The 23,188-nt window shown below is 44.7% G+C and overlaps 1 protein-coding gene across 1 annotated transcript in view; it reads right to left on the bottom strand.

Annotated features, from left to right (window-relative positions):
• Positions 1–23,188, bottom strand: part of LOC145341249 (uncharacterized) — a 326,614-nt gene that overhangs the window by 261,912 nt on the left and 41,514 nt on the right. The window contains exons 6-12 of the mRNA XM_080186176.1: positions 21,880–21,975; positions 16,566–16,664; positions 16,092–16,196; positions 12,699–12,788; positions 11,684–11,782; positions 10,578–10,649; positions 6,646–6,744 (exon numbers count right to left, since the gene is read on the bottom strand). Of these exons, the coding sequence (XP_080042302.1) occupies positions 6,646–6,744; positions 10,578–10,649; positions 11,684–11,782; positions 12,699–12,788; positions 16,092–16,196; positions 16,566–16,664; positions 21,880–21,975 (660 nt within the window). The remainder of the gene's footprint in view (positions 1–6,645; positions 6,745–10,577; positions 10,650–11,683; positions 11,783–12,698; positions 12,789–16,091; positions 16,197–16,565; positions 16,665–21,879; positions 21,976–23,188) is intronic.

Raw genomic sequence — 23,188 nt, 5'->3', positions numbered from 1 at the left:
AGTAGAAATGCATGGGTGTTCAGCATGGATGAAGATATAGTGACAGTTGTAGATGGTTCTGTTGAAGAGCTTTCTTTTGATGTTAAAGTGATGATGATGATGTAGCTGCAGGCTAAAGGAGCAATAGGCTCCAGTTGATTGCATTATAAAGCTCATCAAATGCTGAAATCGGTTCATTGACATGAATGAATAAGCATGATTAATAATAATGCCTGGATCTGATATCTATTGTGAGACTGTTCCATATCTTAAAGTTAAGCACAACACATTGGGCCCGATTTTACCATTTTCATTCTGAGTGTTGAATCTGGGCGTAATGCAGATCCGACTTAGAAATCTGCTTTCAGATGCCCCCATAGACACACAGCCTGAAAAAGAAATCGCAGGTCCCATTCAAGCTGTGGGCGTGGCTTAGTGCACCTGGAACAATCGGAGCTCTGAACTGCACATGTGTGGTTAGAACAAAATTTGAAAAAGTGCGCCCGTGTCAGATCACTTCCGAGCCACAGAAAGCAGAGAAAGCGGCCCAGGAGTGAAAAGCAGGAGCGATGGGCCCCACACACATCACTGCCCTCCCTTATCAACATCAACAACAACAACACCACCACCACCCCCCCACCATTACCCACACACATCACTGTCCCCCTTATCAATGCCTTCCCCCCCACTACCCACACACATCATGGTCCCCCTTATCAACCGCCCCCATCACTTCCCAAACCAGTCACCTACCCTGCCCCACTCCCCCCACACCGATCACCCATACAGTGGCAGTGGACTTCCCTGCTCCACACCACCCCCCCCCCCAACGCCCCTGCCCCCCAACGGAGCTCCATCTGACCCCGCCACACCAGAGATCCATCTGCCCCCTCCCCACCAGTGAGCGATCGGGCTTTCCCCCCACCACAGATACATTTTACCCGCTTCCCTCCCCCCAGTCAGTGATCTGGCCTCACTCCCACCCCCAAGCAATGATCTGGCCTCACTCATCCATGCCCCCCCCAACCCCGAGAATGGTCTGGCCTCATTCCACCTGTCCCCCAGAGGAACATCTGACTTGCTTCCTCCTTCCTCCTCACCAGTCAAAAATCAGCCCTCCCCCCCACCTCCAGACAAAGATCTGCCCTCCCTCCCACCACCAGACAACGATCAGCCCTCCCCCCCCACCCCACCAGAGGTACATCTGACCCGCGTGCTCCTCTTCCTCCCCCCCCAACCAGACAACAATCTGGCCTCACTCTCCTCCCCCACAACCAAAGAATGTTCTGACCTGCCTCCCTCCTCCTCCCCACCATTGATCTGAGTCACAGAGCCGTTGGATGCTCTGAACACACTCTTCAGCAGCTGGAGCGCCCGATTCAGACTTTTATTCCGGAATAAATCCAATTCCGGATCGCCGAACGTGGCGGTAAAGGGGGAAATGTTGATAAAGTTGGGTGGGCAGTTCATTAATTCAATTTAAATGTATGCAAATGCATTTAAATCGTCGTTGCACCCATTTTGGGTGTGAAGCGGATCGCTGCTATTCCCGGGTTTCGGTAAAGTGGCAATCTGCGCAGATGCGGGCACGGATCGCGTTAACCCGGCTCACACCTGACTTTACCACATTTTCACACCCAGAAACAGGCGTGACACAATGGTAAAATCGGGCCCGTTGTGTGGAATTCTCTCAAAAAAATTTAAAGTGCCCAATTTGCATAAAAACTGGAGTATGATGTTGTGGCCATTGTGGAAACACGGTTAAAAAAGGGACAGGAATGGTTGTTGGAAGTTCCGGGGTATAGATGCTTCAGTAAGAGGAAGGAAGGTGGTAAAATAGGTGGAGGAGTAGCATTGTTAATCAAGGATAGTTTAATGGCTGCTGAAAGGCCGTTCGAGGAGGATCTGCCTACTGAGGTAATATGTGCTGAAGTTAGAAATTGGAAAGGATCAGTCACATTGTTGGGAGTTTTCTGTAGGCCCCCAAATAGTAATAGAGATGTGACGGAGAAAATTGCAAAGCAGATTATGGATAGGTGTGGAGGTTACAGGGTAGTTATCATGGGTGACTTTAACTTTCCAAATATTGATTGGAACCTTTATAGGTCAAATATTTGAATGGGGCAGTTTTTGTACAGTGTATGTAGGAGGGTTTCCTGACACAATGGGCCAGATTTTACCAATTGGAGGCTAAGTGCCAGATCCGGACGTAAAATGGATCTGAGCCCGGAATCCCCGTTCCAGCATGCTCACACGTTTTTTGCTTGCTCCAATCTGGTCCACACTGTGGGGCGGGGCTTAGCACTGCCAGAATGATTGGAGCTCTGAACCATACATGCGCAGTTCGAAAAAAAACTGAAACAGCACGTCCGGGTGCGAAAGACAAAAGGAGAGATCGGGGGAGGGCAGGATGAGCCACGATCGGACCCCCCTGGGAGGCAGACCTCCACCGCCACCCCCCCCCCCCCACCCCCGGCAGATGCCCCCTGATCAGACCCCCACCGGGAGGCAGCCCCCACCGATCAGACCCCACCTGGGAGGCAGCCCCACCCCCGGATGCAGTCCCCTCCCCCGCATCAGACCTCCCGGGAGGCAGCCTCCCGGTAGACCCACCCTCACAGTCAGACACCCCCCTGGGAGGCAGGACCCCCCCCCCCTCCCAGGAGGCAACCCCCATGCCCCCCACCCACCCCCCTCCCCTGGCGATCAGACATCTCCCCAGGAGGCAGGGCACCCCTCGGCAGAGTGCACCCCAACCTACCTTGATTGCTGCTGTCCCTCCACCATCCTTCTGACCTACACTCGTTGATGTGGAGCTGCTGGCATTGGACTGGGGTGAACACACTAAGACGATTCACAACACAAGGTTAAAGTCCTGTTGGAGTTTAACCTGGTGTTGTGGGACTTCTTACTGCACGTTCAATAGCCTGCAACACCTTCCTGGCCTTCTGCTGGTGTCTACCGTAGTCTACATAGGGGGGTGCGGACTCAGATGGATTTCTGGTTGGGGGGTGATGTTGGAGGATGTGGGGAGGATGGACTTGGGAGAATCTCCACCACCCCCCCCCCTCAACCAGAGATCCACCTGAACCCACCCCTCCAACCAGAGATCCATCTGAGCCCACCCCCTCCAACCAGAGATCCATCTGAGCCCACCCCCCCACCAGAGATCCATCTGAGCCTGCGCCCCCCAACCAGAGATCCAACTGAGCCTGCCCCCTCCTCCAGCGGAAGGCCAGGAAGGTGCTGCAGGCTCTCCAACGAGTGCAGTAAGAAGTCTCATAACACCACTCCAACAGGAATTTTAACCTGGTGTTGTGAAACTTCTTTCTGGGTTCACCCCAATCCAACGCCAGCATCTCTACATCAACGAGTGCAGGTCAGAAGGATGGTGGAGGGACAGCAGCAATCCATGTAGGTTGGGGGTGTGCTCTGCCGAGAGGGGCCCTGCCTCCCGGGGGGGGCGGTGTTTGACCATTGTTGGGGTGTCTGCTGGGGGGGGCTGCCTCCCGGGGGAGGGGGGGGAGGTCTGATTGGTGGGGGGGTGGGTGGATCGCGACGGGGTGTGCTCTGCTGAGGGGGGCCTGCCTCCCAGGGGGTTTGGATCGTGGTGGGGTGGGGGGGACAGTGGGTCTGCTGGGGTGGTTAGCGGGGGTCTGCAAAGGTGTTTGAGGAAGATGGTTTCGGAGGTTCCCCTGCAGAATTGGAATCCGTTTCAGATTTCTATTCAGCAGGTTGATAACAGCAAGGATCCAAAACGGATCCGAAGATGGTAAAGTGGGGTTTGGCAGTAGAGTTGGGCACACGGTTCATTAAGTTGATTTAAATGCATGCGTGGACTGGATCCATGCCCAAATCAGGTGTCGGTAAAGGCGCGATCTGTTCGGTTTTGGGTGCAGATCGCGTTACAGGCCCGACGCCTGAATTTACCGCGATTTCATGCCCGAAAACGGGCACGAATTTTTGGTAAAATCGGGCCCAATATGCGGATAGGCTGACATGAGGTGGGGCCACATTGGACTTGGTAATGGGTAATGAACCGGGCTAAGTGTTAGATTCGTTTATGGGAGAGCACTTTGGAGATAGTGACCACAATTCGGTGTCTTTCATTATTTCAATGGATAGGGATAGGGTCATACGGCAGAGCAAGGTTTATAATTGGGGGAGGGGTAATTATGATGCAATTAGGCAAGAATTAGGGAGCATAAGATGGGAACAGAACTGTCAGGGAAAGGCACAAATGAAAAGCGGAGCTTGTTCAAGGAACAAATACTGTGTGTCTTTGATAGATATATCCCTGTCAGGCAGGGAGGAAATGGCCGAGTGAGGGAACCATGGTTCACAGAAGCGATTGAATGTCTTGTCAAGAGGAAAAAGGAAGCATATGTGAGGATGAGAAAACAAGCTTCAGTTGGGTCACTTGAGGATTACAAGGTAGCAAGGAATGAGCTAAAAAAGAGGCTTAGAGAGATAGGAGGGGGTATGAGAAGTCCTTGGCAGGTAAAAGAAAACCCCAAGGCTTTTTACTCTTATGTGAGAAATAAAAGAATGTCAAGGGTGAGGTTAGGGCCGGTCAAGGATAGTAATGGGAACTTGTGCATGTAGTCAGAGAGATAGGAATCGCAATGAATGAACACTTTTCTTCAGTGTTTACCAAGGAGAGGGGCCATGTTTATTAGGTAGACAATGTGCAGGAAAGGTAATACGCTGCAGGAAAGGATGTCCTGAAGCATGGTACATTGGAGAGCCATGCAGACGCTACGACAACGGATGAATGAACATTGCTTGACAATCACTAGGCAAGACTGTTCCCTTCAGCAGTCATGGGCATTTGGCCTCTGATCTTCGGGTAAGCGTTCTCCAAAGCGGCCTTTATGACACATGACAGCGCAGAGTCACTGAGCAGAGACTGATAGCCAAGTTCTGCACACATGTGGACGGCCTCAACAGGGATCTTGGGTTCATGTCGCACTATCCATAACCCCCATGACTTGCCTGAAGTGATAAAATTTCACTTACTGTCCTGTCTGGAGACAATACACATCTCTTTAGCCTGTGCCTGATGCTATCTCCACTCACATTGTCTGCATCTTTAAGACTTGAATAGCAGGTTAGCTGTAAAGATTCGCATTCTCATCAGTATTCTGTAAAGTGTGTGTCTTCTATATGCTCTGTCTGAGACCAGAACTCTCCACTCACCTGACGAAGTGGCAAACCCGAAAGCTTGTGGGTTTACTATCAAATAAACTGGTTGGACTTTAACCTGGTGTTGTGAGACTTCTTACTGTGTTTACCCCAGTCCAACACTGGCATCTCCACATCATCCCCTTCACTCCAGCAGGGCTGGACCCCAGCTCCCTGCTAGTGGGGAGCTGTTGTAAACCGACTGGAGTAAAACACTCCTGGCGGGGCGGGTGAGACGCTACTGGGCCCAGAGTCTTCTGTCCTGGGCCTGCTAATGGGATTCAAATACTCATTTAAATATTTTAATCAGCTGCGTGTTGAAGTCTAGTGTGGAGCTGATGACGCCAGAGACACGTGGAGGCCAGGGCGCTCAGCAGGAAGCCCGCTACACAGCCTCTGCTGATTTCTCCTGGCTCACCATGGTGGGGGTCGGGGGGTGGGGGGCGGGGTAACTAATCCCACCCAAGAGGCCAGTATCAGCATGCTGAGCAGTCAACAGCACATGTGCCAGTGTCCCTGTAGGGAGATCAGTGCATGCGCGCTGCCCCCTCCCCCTTTCCCTTTCACTGGCCTCCCAATGGCTTCCCTGTTGTACCCCACCTGCTTACACTTCCCAGCCTGCTGCATTGCTCAAGTAGTGCAACAGGCTGCAAAAATCACGCCTGTGATTTTTGAGTTTGAATTCATTCTGTGAAATAAGAAAATGGGACTTGAAAATTTGAAATTAATCCAAGAATTCAAACATGTTGCGGATTCTGGAATTGTCCTGGATTTTGATGGCTAAATTGATATTACAGTAATGAAAATGTGAGGGTGTTTGTAGGCATGAAATCATGAAACCAAAGACATTTACAATTTCAAAACTTTTGATGACTAAATTGAAGATAAAACCTGAGGGGTTTGCTGGAGGTGGAGCCAGATTGGGGAAAGGGCAGTAAGAAAAAGGGGAAGGAAGGGAACTCTGCATGTTTAAAATATGATTCATCAGATTAGAAACCGAACATTAAAAATTGGATACCAATAAAAATACCTGTTGTTTCACTTGTTGAATCTGAAGTGGTAAAAGATGTAGCTGTAGATGGTTTTGTTTGATGTAGCTATTGATGATGTAAAAGAGTTCCCAGTGAAAGAAAGCAATGCTCCAGTTAATTGCAGCAAAAGGCTTGTAAATTGATGGAATGGAATGGAAATTGTGGTTGATTTTAAAATAATGATTGTTATACTTATTGAGAGACTATTCCAGATCACAAAGTTAAGCAGTACACGTTGTATTTTTATGTTGGTTGTTTTGTGATGTTTTGTAGTTTAGTATAAAGTTTTTCACTACGATGGTACAAACTTGACTGTGTTGTTTTTACGTATTGAGTTTACATAACGTCAGCAAAGATTATGTGTTGCATTTGTTCACTTGAGAAGGTATCATCAACATTTGTATTTTATTCTGTCAAAAATATTGGATTGTTAAATTGCAGTAGATTATACCTGTTAATGGTGGCGTTGTATTTGCTGGAGTACCGATCAGGGTTGTGGCTGCCTCTGTTGAAGTGCTTCCTTCTGAGGTTCCAGAAGATGTCACATATCCTAATTGTAGAAATGTCAATTAACAGTGAATAGCTATTGCAGGTATCAACATAAATTGTGTAAAATGAACAGCAATGTCACCAAGTTGAATTCAAGTAATTTGATTACTGCATTGTTCGTTAGAAAAATGAGTTGCAATCAAATAGTTTGCATCAGTAGTGGATGAGATGTTTATATTATCCCACTACCAGTGCCCAGAAGGCACCCTGGCGCTGTCCACCCTGCATAGGGCAATGCTAAGGTGGCAGGGCCTGAGGGGTTTGTTGGGGGTGGAGCCGGATTGGGGAAAGGGCAGTAAGAAGGGAACTCTGCATTGGGAAGGTGGAGGCTGGTGGTGGAGCTGGCAATTGGGGGTCAGAACCACTGATCAGAGCTCAGAGCTGGTGATCGGGGGGTCAGGACCGCTGATCAGGTGTTGGGATCAGGGCCACTGATCCCAACACCTGATCAGCGGTCAGGTGTTGGGATCAGTGGCCCCGATCCCACCACCTGGGTTGGGGGTGGGCATTCAGGGGTTGAGTTGTTGAAGGTTCTGATGAGGTATTTTGTTCTGATGTTGAAGGTGATGATGTTGTAGCTGTTGATGTTAAAAGAATTGTCACGAAAAGAAAGTAATGTCCCAGTTCATAAGTGGTGCAGCAGTAAGTGGCACACATTCATTGAGAGGCTTCATCCTGAATGAAACACAGACTAGGTAAGTATATTTAGGAATTTGGATTGAAGTGGTGCCTCAGGGAAAGAGAGTTATTTTTTGTTTTCTGCTTTCTAAACATTTTACCTTTCTTGCCCTGCCACAGGAAAAGAGGTGATTTATTTGATGGTTAGTTTAAGAGGCAGTGTGTGAAAACCTAGCATGTGGAACAAAAGAAAGTTAGGGCCAGTACGGCAGGGTAATACAAGTAATCAAAAATAGGGTTAATGAAACAGACATAAGACACAGCAGGGCAGCTCATTCAAGTGGGATGCATCTCCTGTAATATGTACAAAGTCATGGATGCTACCAGTGTCCTAGATGACCATGTGTGCAGAACATGCTGCCTGTTGCAGAAATTTGAAGTCTCAGGTTCAGAGTTTAAGTGGCGGCTGGAGTCACTGTGGTGCATCCATGAGGCTGAGAATCACGTGAATAGCATGTTCAATGAAGTAGTCACACCACAGCTTAAGGATGTGGGAGCAGAGAGAAATGGGTGACCATCAGATAGTCGGGGAGAACTAGAAAAGAATGTAAGAGCAATACTGATAGGGGTTTGTTAGATAAGGCAACAGGCAGGTATTTCCATGTGGTTCCACGTTGGAATTTTGCCTCCTGGTGTCAGGGTCAAGAATGTCACAGATTGGCTGCAGGGTGTTATTTTGGGTGAGGGAGAACAGCCATATGTTGTGATCCCATTGGTACCTATTACTTGGGTGGAAAGGGAAACTGCAATCAGAATTTAGGAAGCTGGTTAGAAAATTAGCAAGCAGGATCGCAAATGTAGCAATCTCAGGATCATTCCCAGTTGCCACCTGCAAATGAGGACAGAACTAGGAAGATAAAGCAGATGAATGTGTGGCTGGAAAAATAGTGCAGGTGGGAGGGCTCCACATTCTTGGGATACTGGGATTGAGTCTAGGGTGATGGCACCTGAACAGAATGGGATTGAATTTCTTGTGTTTTGTTACTGCTGTCTGGAGGGCTTTCAAATAACTTGGCAGCAGTATGGGGAACAAGAGTAAATACTAGAGAGCAATACCAGGATGCACAATATATTGGAAGGGACAGAAAGCACTGGTATAGTGAATAGTAAATTAATTTGTGAAGTCAGAGTACGGAAGAAAGTAATGACATCTAAATCAGAGTTAATGTGCATGTATGTGAATGCACACAGTATAGATAATAAGATTGGAGAGTTACAGGTGCAGATTGAGTTGTGGAAATATGATGTTGCGGCAATAACAGAAACCCTGGCTCAAGCAACGGCAGGACTGAGTGTTAAATATTCCTGCATACAAGGTACACAGCTGGGAAGTCCAGAATTTTGATTCCACAACAGTGAAGGAACAGTGATATAGTTCCAAGTCAGGATCATGTGGCTTGGAGGGGAATTTGTCTATGGTGGTGTTCCCAGGCATATGCTCCTTTTGTCCTTAAAGGTGATACAGTCGAATGTTTGGATGTTGCTGTTGAAGAAAACTCAGTGAATTAATGCAGTGCATCTCACGTGTGATACATTCTGCAGCAAGTGTGCATCAGTAATGCTTAAGCTTATGGATGGGGCTCTGCTAAAGTGGGTTGTTTTGTCTTGGATGGTGTCAAGCATTTTGAGTGTGTTGGAGTCAGACTTATCCTTATCCTGGAGAGTATTCCATTACACTCCTAGCTCATTCCCTGAATGTGATGCACGAGGTGTCAGGAATGAAAAGAATTTAGTCACCTCAGAATTCCAGCCTCTGACCTGCATTAGTTCTCGCCAAATTCATTTGGCTGATCCAAGGTCAGTTCTAACCCACAGGATGTTGTTAATGGGGAATTCAGTGATGGCACTCAATGGGGTGATTGCTAGATTCCCTTTTATTGGACATTATCATTGGCCGGCACTTGTGTGGCATGCTGTTGTCATTTAGCAGCCCAAGCCAGAATTCTGTCCATAACTTGCTGCATCTAGACTCGAAATTTGGCGCTATTCTCTCCCCACAGATGCTGTCAGACTTGCTGAGGTTTTCCAGCATTTTCTGTTTTTGTTTCAGATTTCAACATCAGCAGTATTTTGCTTTTATCTTGCTGCATATTGGTATGGTGTTGGTGCTTCAGCTGTCTGAGGAGTTGCTATTCATAATGCTAGTGTACAATCATCAGCAAACATTCCCACTTCTGACCTTTAGACGTTGATTAATAAAGATGATTTGACTCAAATCACTATTCTGAGTAAGACCTGCACCAGTGTCCAAGGTCTGAGACAGCCTCCGACAACCACAACTATCTTTCTTTGTGCTAGGTATGAATCCTAACAGTGTAAAGTTTACCTCCTGCTTTTCATTGACATCAACTTTGCTAGGACTTCTTGATGCCACATTCAGTCAAATGCCACCATTACCAAGGGTAACCATTCTCATGTCTCCTCTTAAGTTTAGATTTTTAGTCCATCATTATATATACATTGTACAAGACTTTAATGAAGTCAGAATGTTTCATCATTGACTATATTTAAGATGAAAATAAACAGTCTTTGGTCTCTCATTGAATTAGGGGCTACGGAGAATGGATGGGAAACTGGAGTCAATCCCAAGATAAAGCCAAAGTTCACACAGAATGTTGGAGTAGACCTGGTAGGCCATATGGTCCTTGCTTGTTCCTGTCTTTTGTGTTTTTTTAAATATTTGTGCAAGGAATCAAAAATATTGTTTCATGCAAGAATGTAGCCCAGTCCATCATGCAACCCAGCCTCCCATCTATTGACTCCATCTACACTTCCACTGCCTCGGAAAAGCAGCTAGCATAATCAAGCTTCCCAAGCATCTCAGACATTCACTCTTCCATCTTCTTCCATCAGGAAAAAATACAAAAGTTTGAAATCACATACCAGTGGACTCAAGAACAATTTCTTCCTTGCTGCCATCAGACTTTTGAATGGACCTAGCTAATATTAAGTTGATCTTTCACTACACCCTAGCTCTGACTGTAAGATTATATTCTGCACGCTCTTCTTTCCGTCTCCCATATGTACCCTGTGAACAGGAGACTTTGTATAACACGCAACAAATAATACTTTTCACTGTATACCAATACATATGATAATAATAAATCAAATCAAAACATTTCTAATCTATCCTGTCAAGAATGCAATAGATTATACCTGTTGATTCTGGTGTTGTAGTTGCTAGGGGAGTGACCACAGTTGTGACTGCCTCTGTGGAAGCACTTTCTTCTGAGGTCCCAGGAGATGTCACATATAGAAATGACAATAAACAGTCAAAAACTCTTCAAGGTCTCATCATAAAATATGCAAAATAAACAAAATGCCACTGAATTGAACTGAAACTCTTTGATCAGTGTATTGTCCACTAGAATAATGATAATACAATCATATATTTTGCATCTAAAGTGAGTGAATTGCTCATAGTTTCTCACTAGAGTATTTTGTATGGTATAAACTGTGATATCAAGTTTGATAAACTTGCAGCATTTTGTTGAAGTTATTGTTATGTGTCAGGTTATAACCATTATTAGTAAGAATAAGCAAAAAACAACATAAATATGTTTTCAGATTTTGTTTAGCCATCAAATATTGATTGAAGATGTCAATGTAGTGCTGAACACAAAGTACCATCACATCTCTGGTTTCTAGGTTTCAATTTATTCTGCGCGATTTTGAATCTTCCCTGGAGATATTATCTGGTTCATGTCCAAAATGGGCGTAACCTATTTACATTCATTTAAATATATTTCCATATTATTAACATTCCCCTGAGCCAGATATTTTAGGGATGGGAACCCCCAAAACTTATGTGGTGGGTTGCGGTGGAAGTTTATTCCTATTCTGATTGGGGCATCCTGATCTCAGTGCAGTCGCACTTTGCTGGCACACTGAGGCCCCAAAACCCTGAATGAAACTTGCCCTCTTGATTCTTTTGGACTGAGTGTCATATGGTCTCGATTGAAAATCAACCTGTTGCTCTGGAGAGAAACTCGCCAGTTTTTCCACTGGAGACACCAATCTACCATTTTTTGGTAAGATTTCGCCCAGTGTATTTTAAATAGTTTGTTAAAAGATGTTTTGCTATTTATTATGAAGTTGACCACTACAGGGTGTATATAAACATGGCTGGTCAATTTATTTTATTGAGTTTACAAAGTATCAGCGAACATCGTTTGTATTTTGATTGACGCAAGGTAACAAGATTAACATTTGTAATCTGTCCTGTCAAAAATATTGGATTGTTCGATTGCAATAGATTATACCTGTTGATGCTTGTGTTGTAGTTGCTAGGGAAGTGATCACAGTTGTAATTGCCTCTTTTGAAGTAATTCCTTCTGAGATTCCAGAAGATGTCACAGATGCTAAACATAGGAATGTCAATAAATTGTGTATCATCATGAATTGTGAGAACTGTGCATCACTGAATTGAACTGAAATAATTTTATGAATGCTTTGTTCACTAGAACAATGATTATGCAAGATTATATTTTGGGTGGAATTTTCCCATAATTTGTTTCACTGAAAACTGGCATGTACCTCACCAGATGCACTTCTGAGTTTTCAGATCAGATCTTGAGATCTGACAAAAGAAATTCAGGGGGCATTATTTTCACCGTTAGTCTGGCTGGGTGTGGCCTCATAAAGCCAGCAAGGCTAACTCCATAGAAATCAGAGGACAATCTGCAAAGATAGTGCCCAATCAGAACTAACTATCTCCACACCTCCCAACACAAAGTACTGGGGGATCCCTCCACTATCACAGTAGAATTATCAGGGGATTTTGTCACCCCTGACTTCCTTCCCTCAACCACCATAACATGATCACAACCACTCCATCCCCCCATCCCCCGCCACACCTTGCCTGCTTCTCCCATTCAATGCAAAGTCCTCCTCCAAAGTTGCTGCACCTGGCACTGCCAAGTCCCTCATATCAAAGGCCTCTGCACTCTCCAGATGCTCTACTGCGTTTTCAGACCAGATCCTGAGCCACTCTGACAAAAATATTCAGAGGATATTGCCAGTCTGGCTGACTGGACCTGATGGAGCCGGCAAGGCAGCCTCCACAGAGATCAGCGAACCCTTTTTAAAGGACGTCCCGATTTTCAGACCTCCAATTGCCCTCACCATCCCACCACAGAGGTATGGAAATGTGTGGATGCTAGCAGGCGTGAAATCGTGAAAACAGAGATGACCATTACAATTTCAAAAACTATTGATTCAAATATGACTTATCAGATTGGAGGCTGAACATTGGCAATTGGATAACACTGAAAATACCTGTTGCTTCACTTGTTGAATCTGAAGTGGTAAAGGATGTGGTTATAGTTGTTGATGGTTCTGTTGATGTTGAAGGTGATGATGATGTAGCTGTTGGTGATAAACATTTGTAATGTATCCTGTCCATAACATTGGTATGCTAGATTGCAAATAGATTATATCTGTTGATGCTGGTACTGTAGTGGCTGTGGTAGAGCATGTGGGCCAGCATGTGTGCAGGAAGTGACTCCAGCCACAGTTGCTGAATCCCCGGGTTTCAGAGCTGGAAAAGTGGCTAGGGACACTGTGGAGCACCTGTGAGGTGGGGAGTATCATGGATAGCACTTATAGAGAAGTGGTTACACTGCACACTAAACTCCCCTCGGCAGAATGGGAGTGGATGACCACCAGACAGAGCAAAAGGGCGAGGCAGGCAGTTCAGGAATCTCCCATGACCATTCCCCCACAAAACAGATATACTGCTTTGGATACTGTTGAGGGGAGTGACCTCCCAAGGGAAAGCACAACAGCCAAATTGATTGCAACATTATTGGTGCTGCTGCAGAGGGGAGGAGTAAAAAATGTGAGAATGCAATATTTGTAGGGGATTCAACTGTAAGGACAATACATAGGTATTTCTGTGGCCGCAAAGGATGGTAGGTTGCCTCCCTAGTAGTAGGGTCAAGGATGTAGGGGAGGGTGGACAGTCCATGATTGTGGTACACACTGGGAACAAAGAAATAGGTAAAAAAGGGTGCTGTCCTAAAACTGGATTATAAACTGGATGCATCAGTAAGTGACACACATTCATTGAGAGAGGCTTCATTCTGAATGAGACACAGACTAAGTGAGTATATTTGAGAATTTGGATCAAAGTGGGAATTTGTTCATCGGGAAAGAAGACCTTTTTTGTTTCTAAACATTTCACCTTTCAGGGAATCCTGCCACAGGAAAAGAGGCTATTTGTTTGGTGGTTAGTTTTAGAGACAATGTGTGAAAATCTAGCATATAGAACAAAGGACAGTTAGGGCAAATATGGTAAAGTAATACAAGAAATCCAAAATAGAGTGGAGTTAATGAAAGAGATGTAAAGTTAGGACATGGGAAAGCAACTCATTCAGGTAGAATGCATGTCCTGTAATTTGTGCAAAGTCATGGATGCTACAATGTCTCACTTTCGGAGCTTCAATGGTGGTTGGAGTCTGTGATACATCCATGAGCCTGGAAGCACATGAATAGCATGTTCAAAGAAGTGGTCACAGCATGGCATATGGGTCTGGGGACAGATAGGGAATGGGTGATCACCAAACAATCTAGGAGAAGATGTCCTGTAATCAGAATTTAGCAAGCCAGTTAGAAAATTAGCAAGGAGACTGTAAATGTAGTAAGTAATCTCTGGATTACTCTTAGTTGCCACCTGCAAATGAGGACAGAAATAGAAGGATAAGACAGGTAAATATGTGGCTGAAAAAATGGTGCAGGAGGGAGAGCTCCAGATACCTGGGGCACTGCGACTGGCTCTTGGGGAGATGGCACCTGAACAGAGTTGGGACTGTATTCTTTGCGTTTTGCTAGTGCTGTCAGGAGGGCTTTCAAATAACTTGGCAACAATATAGGGAACAAGAGGAAATTTTAGAGAGGAATGCTAGGATGCGCAACATAATTGGAGGGACAGATAGCACCAGTATAGTGAATAGTAAGTTGATCAAAATGATGGAGAAAATAATGACATCTAAATCAAGGTTGCTATGCATGTATGTGAATGCACACAGCATAGTTAATAAGATTTTAGTTACAGGTACAGATTGCATTGTGGAAGTATGATGTAATGATAAAAGAAATGAGGCACCAGCAATGGCAGGACTGAATGTTAAATATTCCTGGGTAAAAGGTATGAAGCTGGGAAGGGAAGTCCAGAATTCTGATTGTAAGGCAGTGAAAAAACAGTGATATAGTTCCAAGTCAGGAACATTGGTGGCCTGGACGGGAATGTGGAGTTGGTGGTGTTCCCAAGCATAGGCTTCTCTTGTGCTTAAAGGTAGTATCGACATGTGTTTGGAAGTCACTGTCAAGGAAAACTTGGTGAGTTAATGCAGTGCACTTCATATGAGATACATTGTGTAGCCAATGTGTGTCAGTAGTGGAGTGAATACCCATGTGAGAATGAATACTTATGTTTGTTGATGGCATGCTGCTCAAGTGGGCTGCTTTGACTGGGGTGGTGTCAGGCATTTAAAATTTTGTGGGAGTCATGCTTATCTAGGCAACTGGAGAATATTCCATTACACTCTGGCTCTTGTCCTTAATATGGTGCACAGTGTTTGGGGAACGAGATGCAATACCTCAGAATTCCAGCCTTTCACCTGCTATTGGAGTCACTAAATTCATATGGCTGGTCCAGTTTAGAATCTGGTCAATGGTAACCCATACAATGTTGCTAGCAGGAGATTCAGTGAGTTCCGCTGCATGGGGTGATTATTAGATTTTTTCTTGTTGGAGATGGTCGTTGCATGCCACTTGTGTGGCACATTATTGCCACTTAGCACTTAGCAACCCAAGCCTGAATCTTGTCCATGTCTTGCTGCATATTGGCATGGAGTGCTTCACTGTCTGAGGAGTTGTCAGTGGTACTCAATATTATGCAATCGTCAGAAAACATTCCCACTCTGACCTTCACAAAGGTGATTAATGAAGCAGCTGAAGTAGGCTGGACCGAGGTCAATACCTTGAGTAACTCCTGCACCATTGTCCTCAATCTGAAATAGTCTCCAACAACCCCACAACCATCTTCCTCTGTACTAGGTATGAGTCTTAACAGTGAAATGCTTACCATCTGCTTTTCATTGACGTCAATTTTGCTGGGACTTCTTGATGCCACATTCAGTCAAATATTGGCATTATGTCAAGCGCATTCACTCTCATGTTCCCTTTTGAGTTCAAATTTTTTTTCCATCATTACGCCCAGACTGTAATGAGGTCAGAATTTTCCATCCTTGATTATGTTTAAGATGGAGAAGGGGAATTCTTGGGCTCTCAATGAATCAAGAGACATGGGGAGTGTGTGGGAAACTGGAGTTGAACCCCAAGATAAAGGTTAGTTTGTACCGAATGTTGGAGTACACCTGTCATGTGGACATAGTTCTCTCTTGTTCCTGTCTTTGGTGTTTTATATTTGTGCAAGAAATCATAAAGCATGCTAGTTCTGCCCATGTTCTAATAATGGTATCTAAAATGTTATTGCAATAGAAATGTAAAATTCTTCAAAATCATGGAATCATATGTGTACAAATACTCTTTGCCCTTTATAAATTTTTTTACAGCGGTGAAGTAGTGAACATAAGACTATTTATTCATTATAACATGATTTGTTGACGTAAAGATTGAACATCAACAAGTGTATTGCAACGTGAATACCTGTTGTTTCATTACTTGAAGCTGAAATGATTGAAGAGGTGGTTACAATTGGAGATGGTTCAGTTGATGTGCTTTCTTCTGATGTTGGAGGTAACGATGATGTAGCTGCAGATATTAAGAGTTGTCAGAAAAGAACGCAATGCTCTTGTTGATTGTGGAAGACTCATCAAATAAGGAAAATAATTTAATGACATGACTTCAAAATATGATTGGCATAATATGTTTCTTTGATGCTTATTATTAGTCTGAATCTGATCTCAACTGTGCACAACACGTTGTATTTTAAAAAGATTGCTACAAGAATTTTTCTATTTGATATATAGTTTACCATTACAAAGTGTATAAAATTGGCAGGTTTATTGTTATTATTTAGCTTACAAAATACCAGCGAACATCAGTACTTGCATTTTGTTTCACACATTTTTAATTTATCCTGTCAAAAATATTGGATTGCAAGATTGCAATAGATTATACCTGTTGATTCTGGAATTATAGTTACTGGGGAAGTGATCACAGTTGTGCCTGTCTCTGTTGAGGTGTTTCCTTCTGAGGTTCCAGAAGATGTCCCATATCCTAATCATAGAAATGTCAATAAACAGTGGAAAAGCTCTTCTCGGTAATATCGTTAAATGTACAAAATAAACAATATCACTGAATTGAACTAAACCTGATTCATCAACACATTATTCACTAGAACAACGATAATGCAATCATATAGTTTGCACATGGGTTGAGTGGAGTGCTTATATTTTCCTACTGGAGTAATTTTCATGATGCGATGTCAGGTTTCAATAACCTTCAATCATTTGTTTGCTGTTGTCTGTTATCAGTCAATTCTATTCTTATGAAAAATAAAAAAAAATTACATATATATGTTTGTGGATTTGGTTTAGGCATCAAATATTGATTGAAGAATTGTCTGTAGATGCTGTGACAAGAATAGCAATCACATTTGTTGTTTTCAAATTTCATTTCATTCTGAGATATGAAAATAAAACTTGAATATTTGAAATCAGTTCAAGAACTTAATCATGTTGATGGTTGTTTAGATGTCCTTAATATTGATGGCTGAACTGATGTTATGGCAAGACAAATGTCAGGGGATTTACACACGTGAATGCAAAAACAGAGCCAGTGTTCAAGGCAAGACATTTCTTCTGTCTGTTTAAAATATGATGTATCAGAGTAAAAGTTGAACATTGACAATTGGGTAGCATTGTAAATACCTGCTATTTCAATTGTTGAAACTTCCCGCCAAGACTAATATCTTGGCGGGAAGACTGGCTAAGGCTACCGGGGGGACTTTAAACTAGAAAGGATGGGGGAAGGGAATTGTGATGGGGAGACTGGGACGGAGGAGGTTAGCTCCCAGGTAGGGGAGGACTGCAGGCAGTATGAGAGGGAGATTAGACAGGGGGTGGAGAAGGGAAATGCCCAGACTGAGGGGCTGAAGTGTATATATTTTAATGCAAGGAGTGTAGTGACTAAGGTAGATGAGCTTAGGGCGTGGATTGCTGCTTGGGAATGTGATGTGGTGGCCATTACGGAGACTTGGATGTCTCAGGGACAGGACTGGGTGCTTCAGGTGCCAGGTTTCAGATGCTTCAGGAAGGACAGGGAGGGTGGCAGAAGAGGCGGTGGAGTGGCACTGTTGATCAGGGACAGTGTCATGGCTGCAGAGAAGGAGGATGCCGTGGAGGGACTATCTACAGAGTCTCTGTGGGTGGAAGTTACGAACAGCAAAGGGTCGAAAACTTTGCTGGGTGTATTCTATAGGCCGCCCAATAGTGACAAGGAAGTTGAGGTGCAGATAGGGAAACAGATTCTGGAGAGATGTATTAATAACAGAGTTGTCGTGATGGGAGACTTCAATTTCCCAAACATCGACTGGAATATCCCTAGGGTAAGGGGTTTGGATGGGGAGGAGTTTGTTAGGTGTGTTCAGGAAGGTTTCCTGACACAGTATGTGGATAAGCCTACAAGGGGAGAGGCTGTACTTGACCTGGTACTGGCGAATGAACCAGGGCAGGTGATGGATCTCTCGGTAGGAGAGCATCTTGGGAATGGTGACCATAATTCTATCTCCTTCACAATTGCATTGGAACGAGATAGGATCAGGCAGGCTAGGAAGGTGTTTGTCTGGAGTAAGGGGAGATACGAAGAAGTCAGGAAGTTACTTGGACAAATAAACTGGAAGGAGGCATTCTTAGGGAAAAGTACCGAAGGAAGGTGGCGGATATTCAAGGAATGTTTGTCTGGAGCTCTGCATGACAACGTTCCAATGAGACAAGGGGGTTTTGGTAGGTCACGGGAACCGTGGTGCACGACGGCTGTGTTGAACCTAGTCAGGAGGAAAAGGAAGGTGTACAAAAGGTTCAGGGAACTAGGAGATGTTAAGGATCTTGAGGAGTATAAGGACTGTAGAAAGGAGCTTAAAAGGGAAATTAGGAGAGCCAGAAGGGGTCATGAGAAGACCTTGGCGGGTAAGATTAAGGAGAATCCCAAGGCCTTCTATAAATATGTGAAAGGTAAAAGGATGAGAAGAGAAGGGATAGGACCTATAAAAGGTGAAGAGGGAAAGGTCTGTGTGGAACCAGAAGAAATGGCAGAGGTGCTTAATGAGTTCTTTGCCTCAGTATTCACGGTAGAAACTGATCTGGGAGATTTTGCTACGGATTTGCAGCAGATGGAAAAGATTGAGTATGTGGATATTAAGGAGGAGGATGTGTTAGAACTTTTGAATTCTATCAAGATAGATAAGTCGCCGGGACCAGATGGGATGTACCCCAGGATACTGTGGGAGGCAAGGGAAGTGATTGCAGAGCCCCTGGCAATGATCTTTGCGTCGTCAATGGAGACGGGAGAGGTTCCGGAAGATTGGAGGATTGCGGATGTAGTTCCTATTTTCAAGAAAGGGAACAGAGATAGCCCGGGAAATTACCGACCAGTGAGTCTGACCTCAGTGGTTGGTAAGCTGATGGAGAGGCTTCTGAGGGACAAGATTTACGAGCATCTGGAGAGGTTTGACATTATCAGAAATAGTCAGCATGGATTTGTCAAGGGCAGGTCGTGCCTTACGAGCCTAGTTGAGTTCTTCGATAATGTGACTGAACACATTGACGAAGGAAGTGCAGTGGACGTGGTGTACATGGACTTCAGCAAGGCGTTTGATAAGGTCCCCCATGCAAGACTTCTTGAGAAGGTGAGAGGGCATGGGATCCAAGGGCCTTTGGCCTTGTGGATCCAGAACTGGCTTGCCTGCAGAAGGCAGAGAGTGGTTGTGGATGGGTCTTTTTCGGCATGGAGGTCAGTCACCAGTGGAGTGCCCCAGGGATCTGTTCTAGGACCCTTGCTGTTTGTCATTTTCATAAATGACCTGGATGAGGAAGTGGAGGGATGGGTAAGTAAGTTCGCTGATGACACGAAGGTCGGTGGTGTTGTGGATGGTCTGGAAGGATGTCAAAAGTTGCAGCAGGACATAAATAGGATGCAGGGCTGGGCGGAGAAGTGGCAGATGGACTTCAACGCAGATAAATGTGTAGTCGTCCATTTTGGCAGAACCAACGGGATGAACGAGTACACTATCAAGGGCAGGAGTCTTAGCTGTGTTGAAGAACAGAAGGATCTTGGGGTCCGGGTCCACAGGACTCTTAAATCGGCCTCGCAGGTGGAGGATGTGGTCAAGAAGGCGTATGGTGTACTGGCCTTCATTAATCGAGGGATTGAGTTCAGGAATCGGGAGGTAATGCTGCAACTTTATAAGACCCTTGTCAGGCCTCATTTGGAGTACTGTGCGCAGTTCTGGTCGCCTCACTATAGGAAAGACGTAGAAGCTATTGAAAGGGTACAGAGGAGATTTACAAGGATGTTGCCTGGACTGGGAGGCATGCCTTATGAAGTTAGGTTGAGGGAGCTGGGACTCTCCTCCCTGGAGAGACGAAGGTTGAGAGGCGACCTGATAGAAGTTTATAAGATGTTGAGAGGAATAGATAGGGTGGATTCTCAGAGGCTATTTCCCCGGGTTGAAATGGTCGCTACGAGAGGACACAGATTTAAGGTGCGGGGAGGTAGGTACAGAAGTGATGTTAGGGGTAAGTTTTTCACTCAGACGGTGGTGAGTGAATGGAATCGGCTGCCGTCAGTGGTGGTGGAGGCGAACTCGCTGGGGTCTTTTAAAAGACTTCTGGATGAGTATATGGGGTTTAATGGGATTGGGGGTTATAGATAGGTCTATAGATTGGTAGGTGTTGATGTGATCAGCGCAACTTGTGGGCCAAAGGGCCTGTTTGTGCTGTAGTGTTCTATGTTCTATGTTCTGTGTTCTATGAAGTGGCGGAAGATGTGGTTACCGCTAAAGGTCGTTCTGTTGATGTGGTTACTTCAGACGTTGAAAGTGATGACGTAGCTGTCAATATTAAAACAGTTATCAGTGAAAGAAAGCAATATTCCTGCTGATTGCAATATGTGGCTAACCAATGGCATGGGCTCTTGAGCTAGAGGTTATAGTTTGAGGATCAAGAGTAAACCTTTTAGTACTGAGGTGAGGACACATTTCTTCACTCAGACAGTAGTGAATCTGTGGAATTCACTACCACAGGGAATAGTTGAAACCATTATATGACTTCAAGAAGAAATTTGATGTAGCTCTTGGGGCTAAATGGATATGAGTTGGGGGGGAGAGGCAGAATTAGGATATTGGTTTTGATGATCAGCCATGATCAAAATGAATAGTGCAGCAGGCTCCAATGGCTGAATGGCCTACTGCTGCCTCTAGTTTCCATGTTTCTAAATCGTAATGACATGTAAATAGTGTTTTGGTTTGATACTTACTGTAAGACTAACCTTGCTCTCAAAAGTTAAGCTCTATGTGACTCATTTAGGTAGGCTGTTACAAGATGTTTTATTGAATGTAAAATTTATCATTACAGAGAATATAAACGTGGTTGGCTTACAATCAATTTTAACCTTTCAAAGTAGCATCTTCGATGATCACTGATCATGTTCTTTTTTCTGAAATGCATCCTTGTGCATGAGTCGCAAAAACCCAGCTTGCAGGTGCAGCAGGTGGTCAGGAAGGCGAATGGGATGCTGGCCTTCATCGCGAGGGGGATTGAATATAAAAGTAGGGAGGTCTTGCTGCGGCTGTATAGGGCATTGGTGAGGCCGCAGCTGGAGTACTGTGTGCAGTTTTGGGCGCCGTACTTACGCAAGGATATTTTGGCCTTGGAGGGAGTGCAGAGGAGGTTTACTAGGCTGATGCCGGAGTTGAGGGGGTTGAGCTATGAGGAGAGGCTGAATAAATTAGGCTTGTACTCGTTAGAGTTTGGAAGAATGAGGGGAGATCTCATTGAGACGTATAACATGATGAATGGGATGGATAGGATAGAGGTGGAGAGACTCTTCCCGCTCAGAAAGGATAGTAGGACTAGGGGGCACAGCCTCAAGATAAAGGGGGGGCGGTTTAGAACGGAGTTGAGGAGGAACTTCTTCACTCAAAGGGTGGTGAACCTCTGGAATTCTCTGCCCGTTGAAGTGGTGGAGGCTACCTCGCTAAATATTTTTAAGACGCGGGTTGATGGGTTTTTGATAAGAGAGGGGATTAAGGGTTATGGGGAGAGGGCAGGAATGTGGAACTGAGCCAAGACAGATCAGCCATGATCTTATTGAATGGCGGGGCAGGCTCGAAGGGCTAGTTGGCCTACTCCTGCTCCTATTTCTTATGTTCTTATCATCAATGCATCATTTATTGCTTCCTAATATTCGTTTGCTAGATTGCTATAGATGATACCTGTTAATGCAGGTGTTGCAGTTGCTGAGGAAGTGGTCACAGTTGTAATTGCCTCTGTTGAAGTACTTCCTTCTGAGGTTCCAGAAGATGTCACATCTTTTGAGACAAAATCATAGCAATATCAGTATGTCATTCTGTGAGATTGAGGAATGATTTGGGAAATTTTGATCTCCATGCAAAAAATCAGTGAGCATGATAATTGGTCATCCATTCTCAGTATTGATATTTTGAATAGTATTATGGCAGTGGAAATATGACACTTCTCAGAAATGGCATCATGGGAGCACAAATATCCTTTACTGTGGAAAATATTCTTTACAATGGTGCATTTAAGATTATTGTCTCTACCACCATTAACATACAGTTCATAAGTTTTTTTTATCACATTGGAACTTGGTAGCTTTGCTACCAAGATGTTTTGTTTTGATATTGAAGATGATGATGATGTAACTGATGATGATGATGCTGCAACTTTTTAAGACCCTTGTCAGACCCCACTTGGAGTACTGTGCGCAGTTCTGGTCGCCTCACTACAGGAAGGAAGTGGAAGCTATTGAGAGGGTGCAGAGGAGATTTACAAGGATGTTGCCTGGATTGGGAGGCATGCCTTACGAAGACAGGTTGAGGGAGCTATGTCTCTTCTCCCTGGAGAGATGAAGGTCGAGAGGCGACCTGATAGAGGTTTATAAAATGTTGAGAGGTATGGATAGGGTGGATTCTCGGAGGCTATTTCCCAGGGCTGAAATGGTCGCTATGAGAGGACACAGGTTTAAGTTGCTGGGGAGCAGGTACAGAGGAGATGTTAGGGGTAAGTTTTTCACTCAGAGGGTGGTGAGTGAGTGGAATCGGCTGCCATCGGTGGTGGTAGAGGCAAACTCGCTGGGGTCTTTTAAAAGACTTCTGGATGATTATATGGGATTTAATGGGATTGGGAGTCACAGATAGTTTTATGGCCTGGTAGGTATGGATATGATCGGCGCAACTTGTGGGCCGAAGGGCCTGTTTGTGCTGTAATGTTCTATGTTAAAAGAGATGTCATTGAAAGAGAGCAATATTCCAATTCATTGCACTATAAGTGATGCACACATTCATTGAGAGATGCTTCATTTTGAATGAGGCACAGACTGGCGAGTATATTTGGGAATTTGGATCAAGGTGGGAATTTGTGGCATTGGGAAAGGGGACTTTTTTGTCTCTTACTTTCTTAACTTTTCATCTTTTAAAGAGTGGTCTTGCCCTGCTGCAGGAGAAGAGGCTATTTATTTGATGGCTAGTTTAAGGAGCAGTGTGTGAAAAAGTAGCATGTGTA

The sequence above is a fragment of the Carcharhinus amblyrhynchos genome, chromosome 3 (assembly GCF_965287045.1).
Source record: "Carcharhinus amblyrhynchos chromosome 3, sCarAmb.v2.hapA, whole genome shotgun sequence".
NCBI classification, from domain to species: Eukaryota; Metazoa; Chordata; class Chondrichthyes; order Carcharhiniformes; family Carcharhinidae; genus Carcharhinus; species Carcharhinus amblyrhynchos.
Note: the sequence above shows the minus strand (reverse complement) of the source record. Positions and strands in the feature narration are given on the sequence as shown.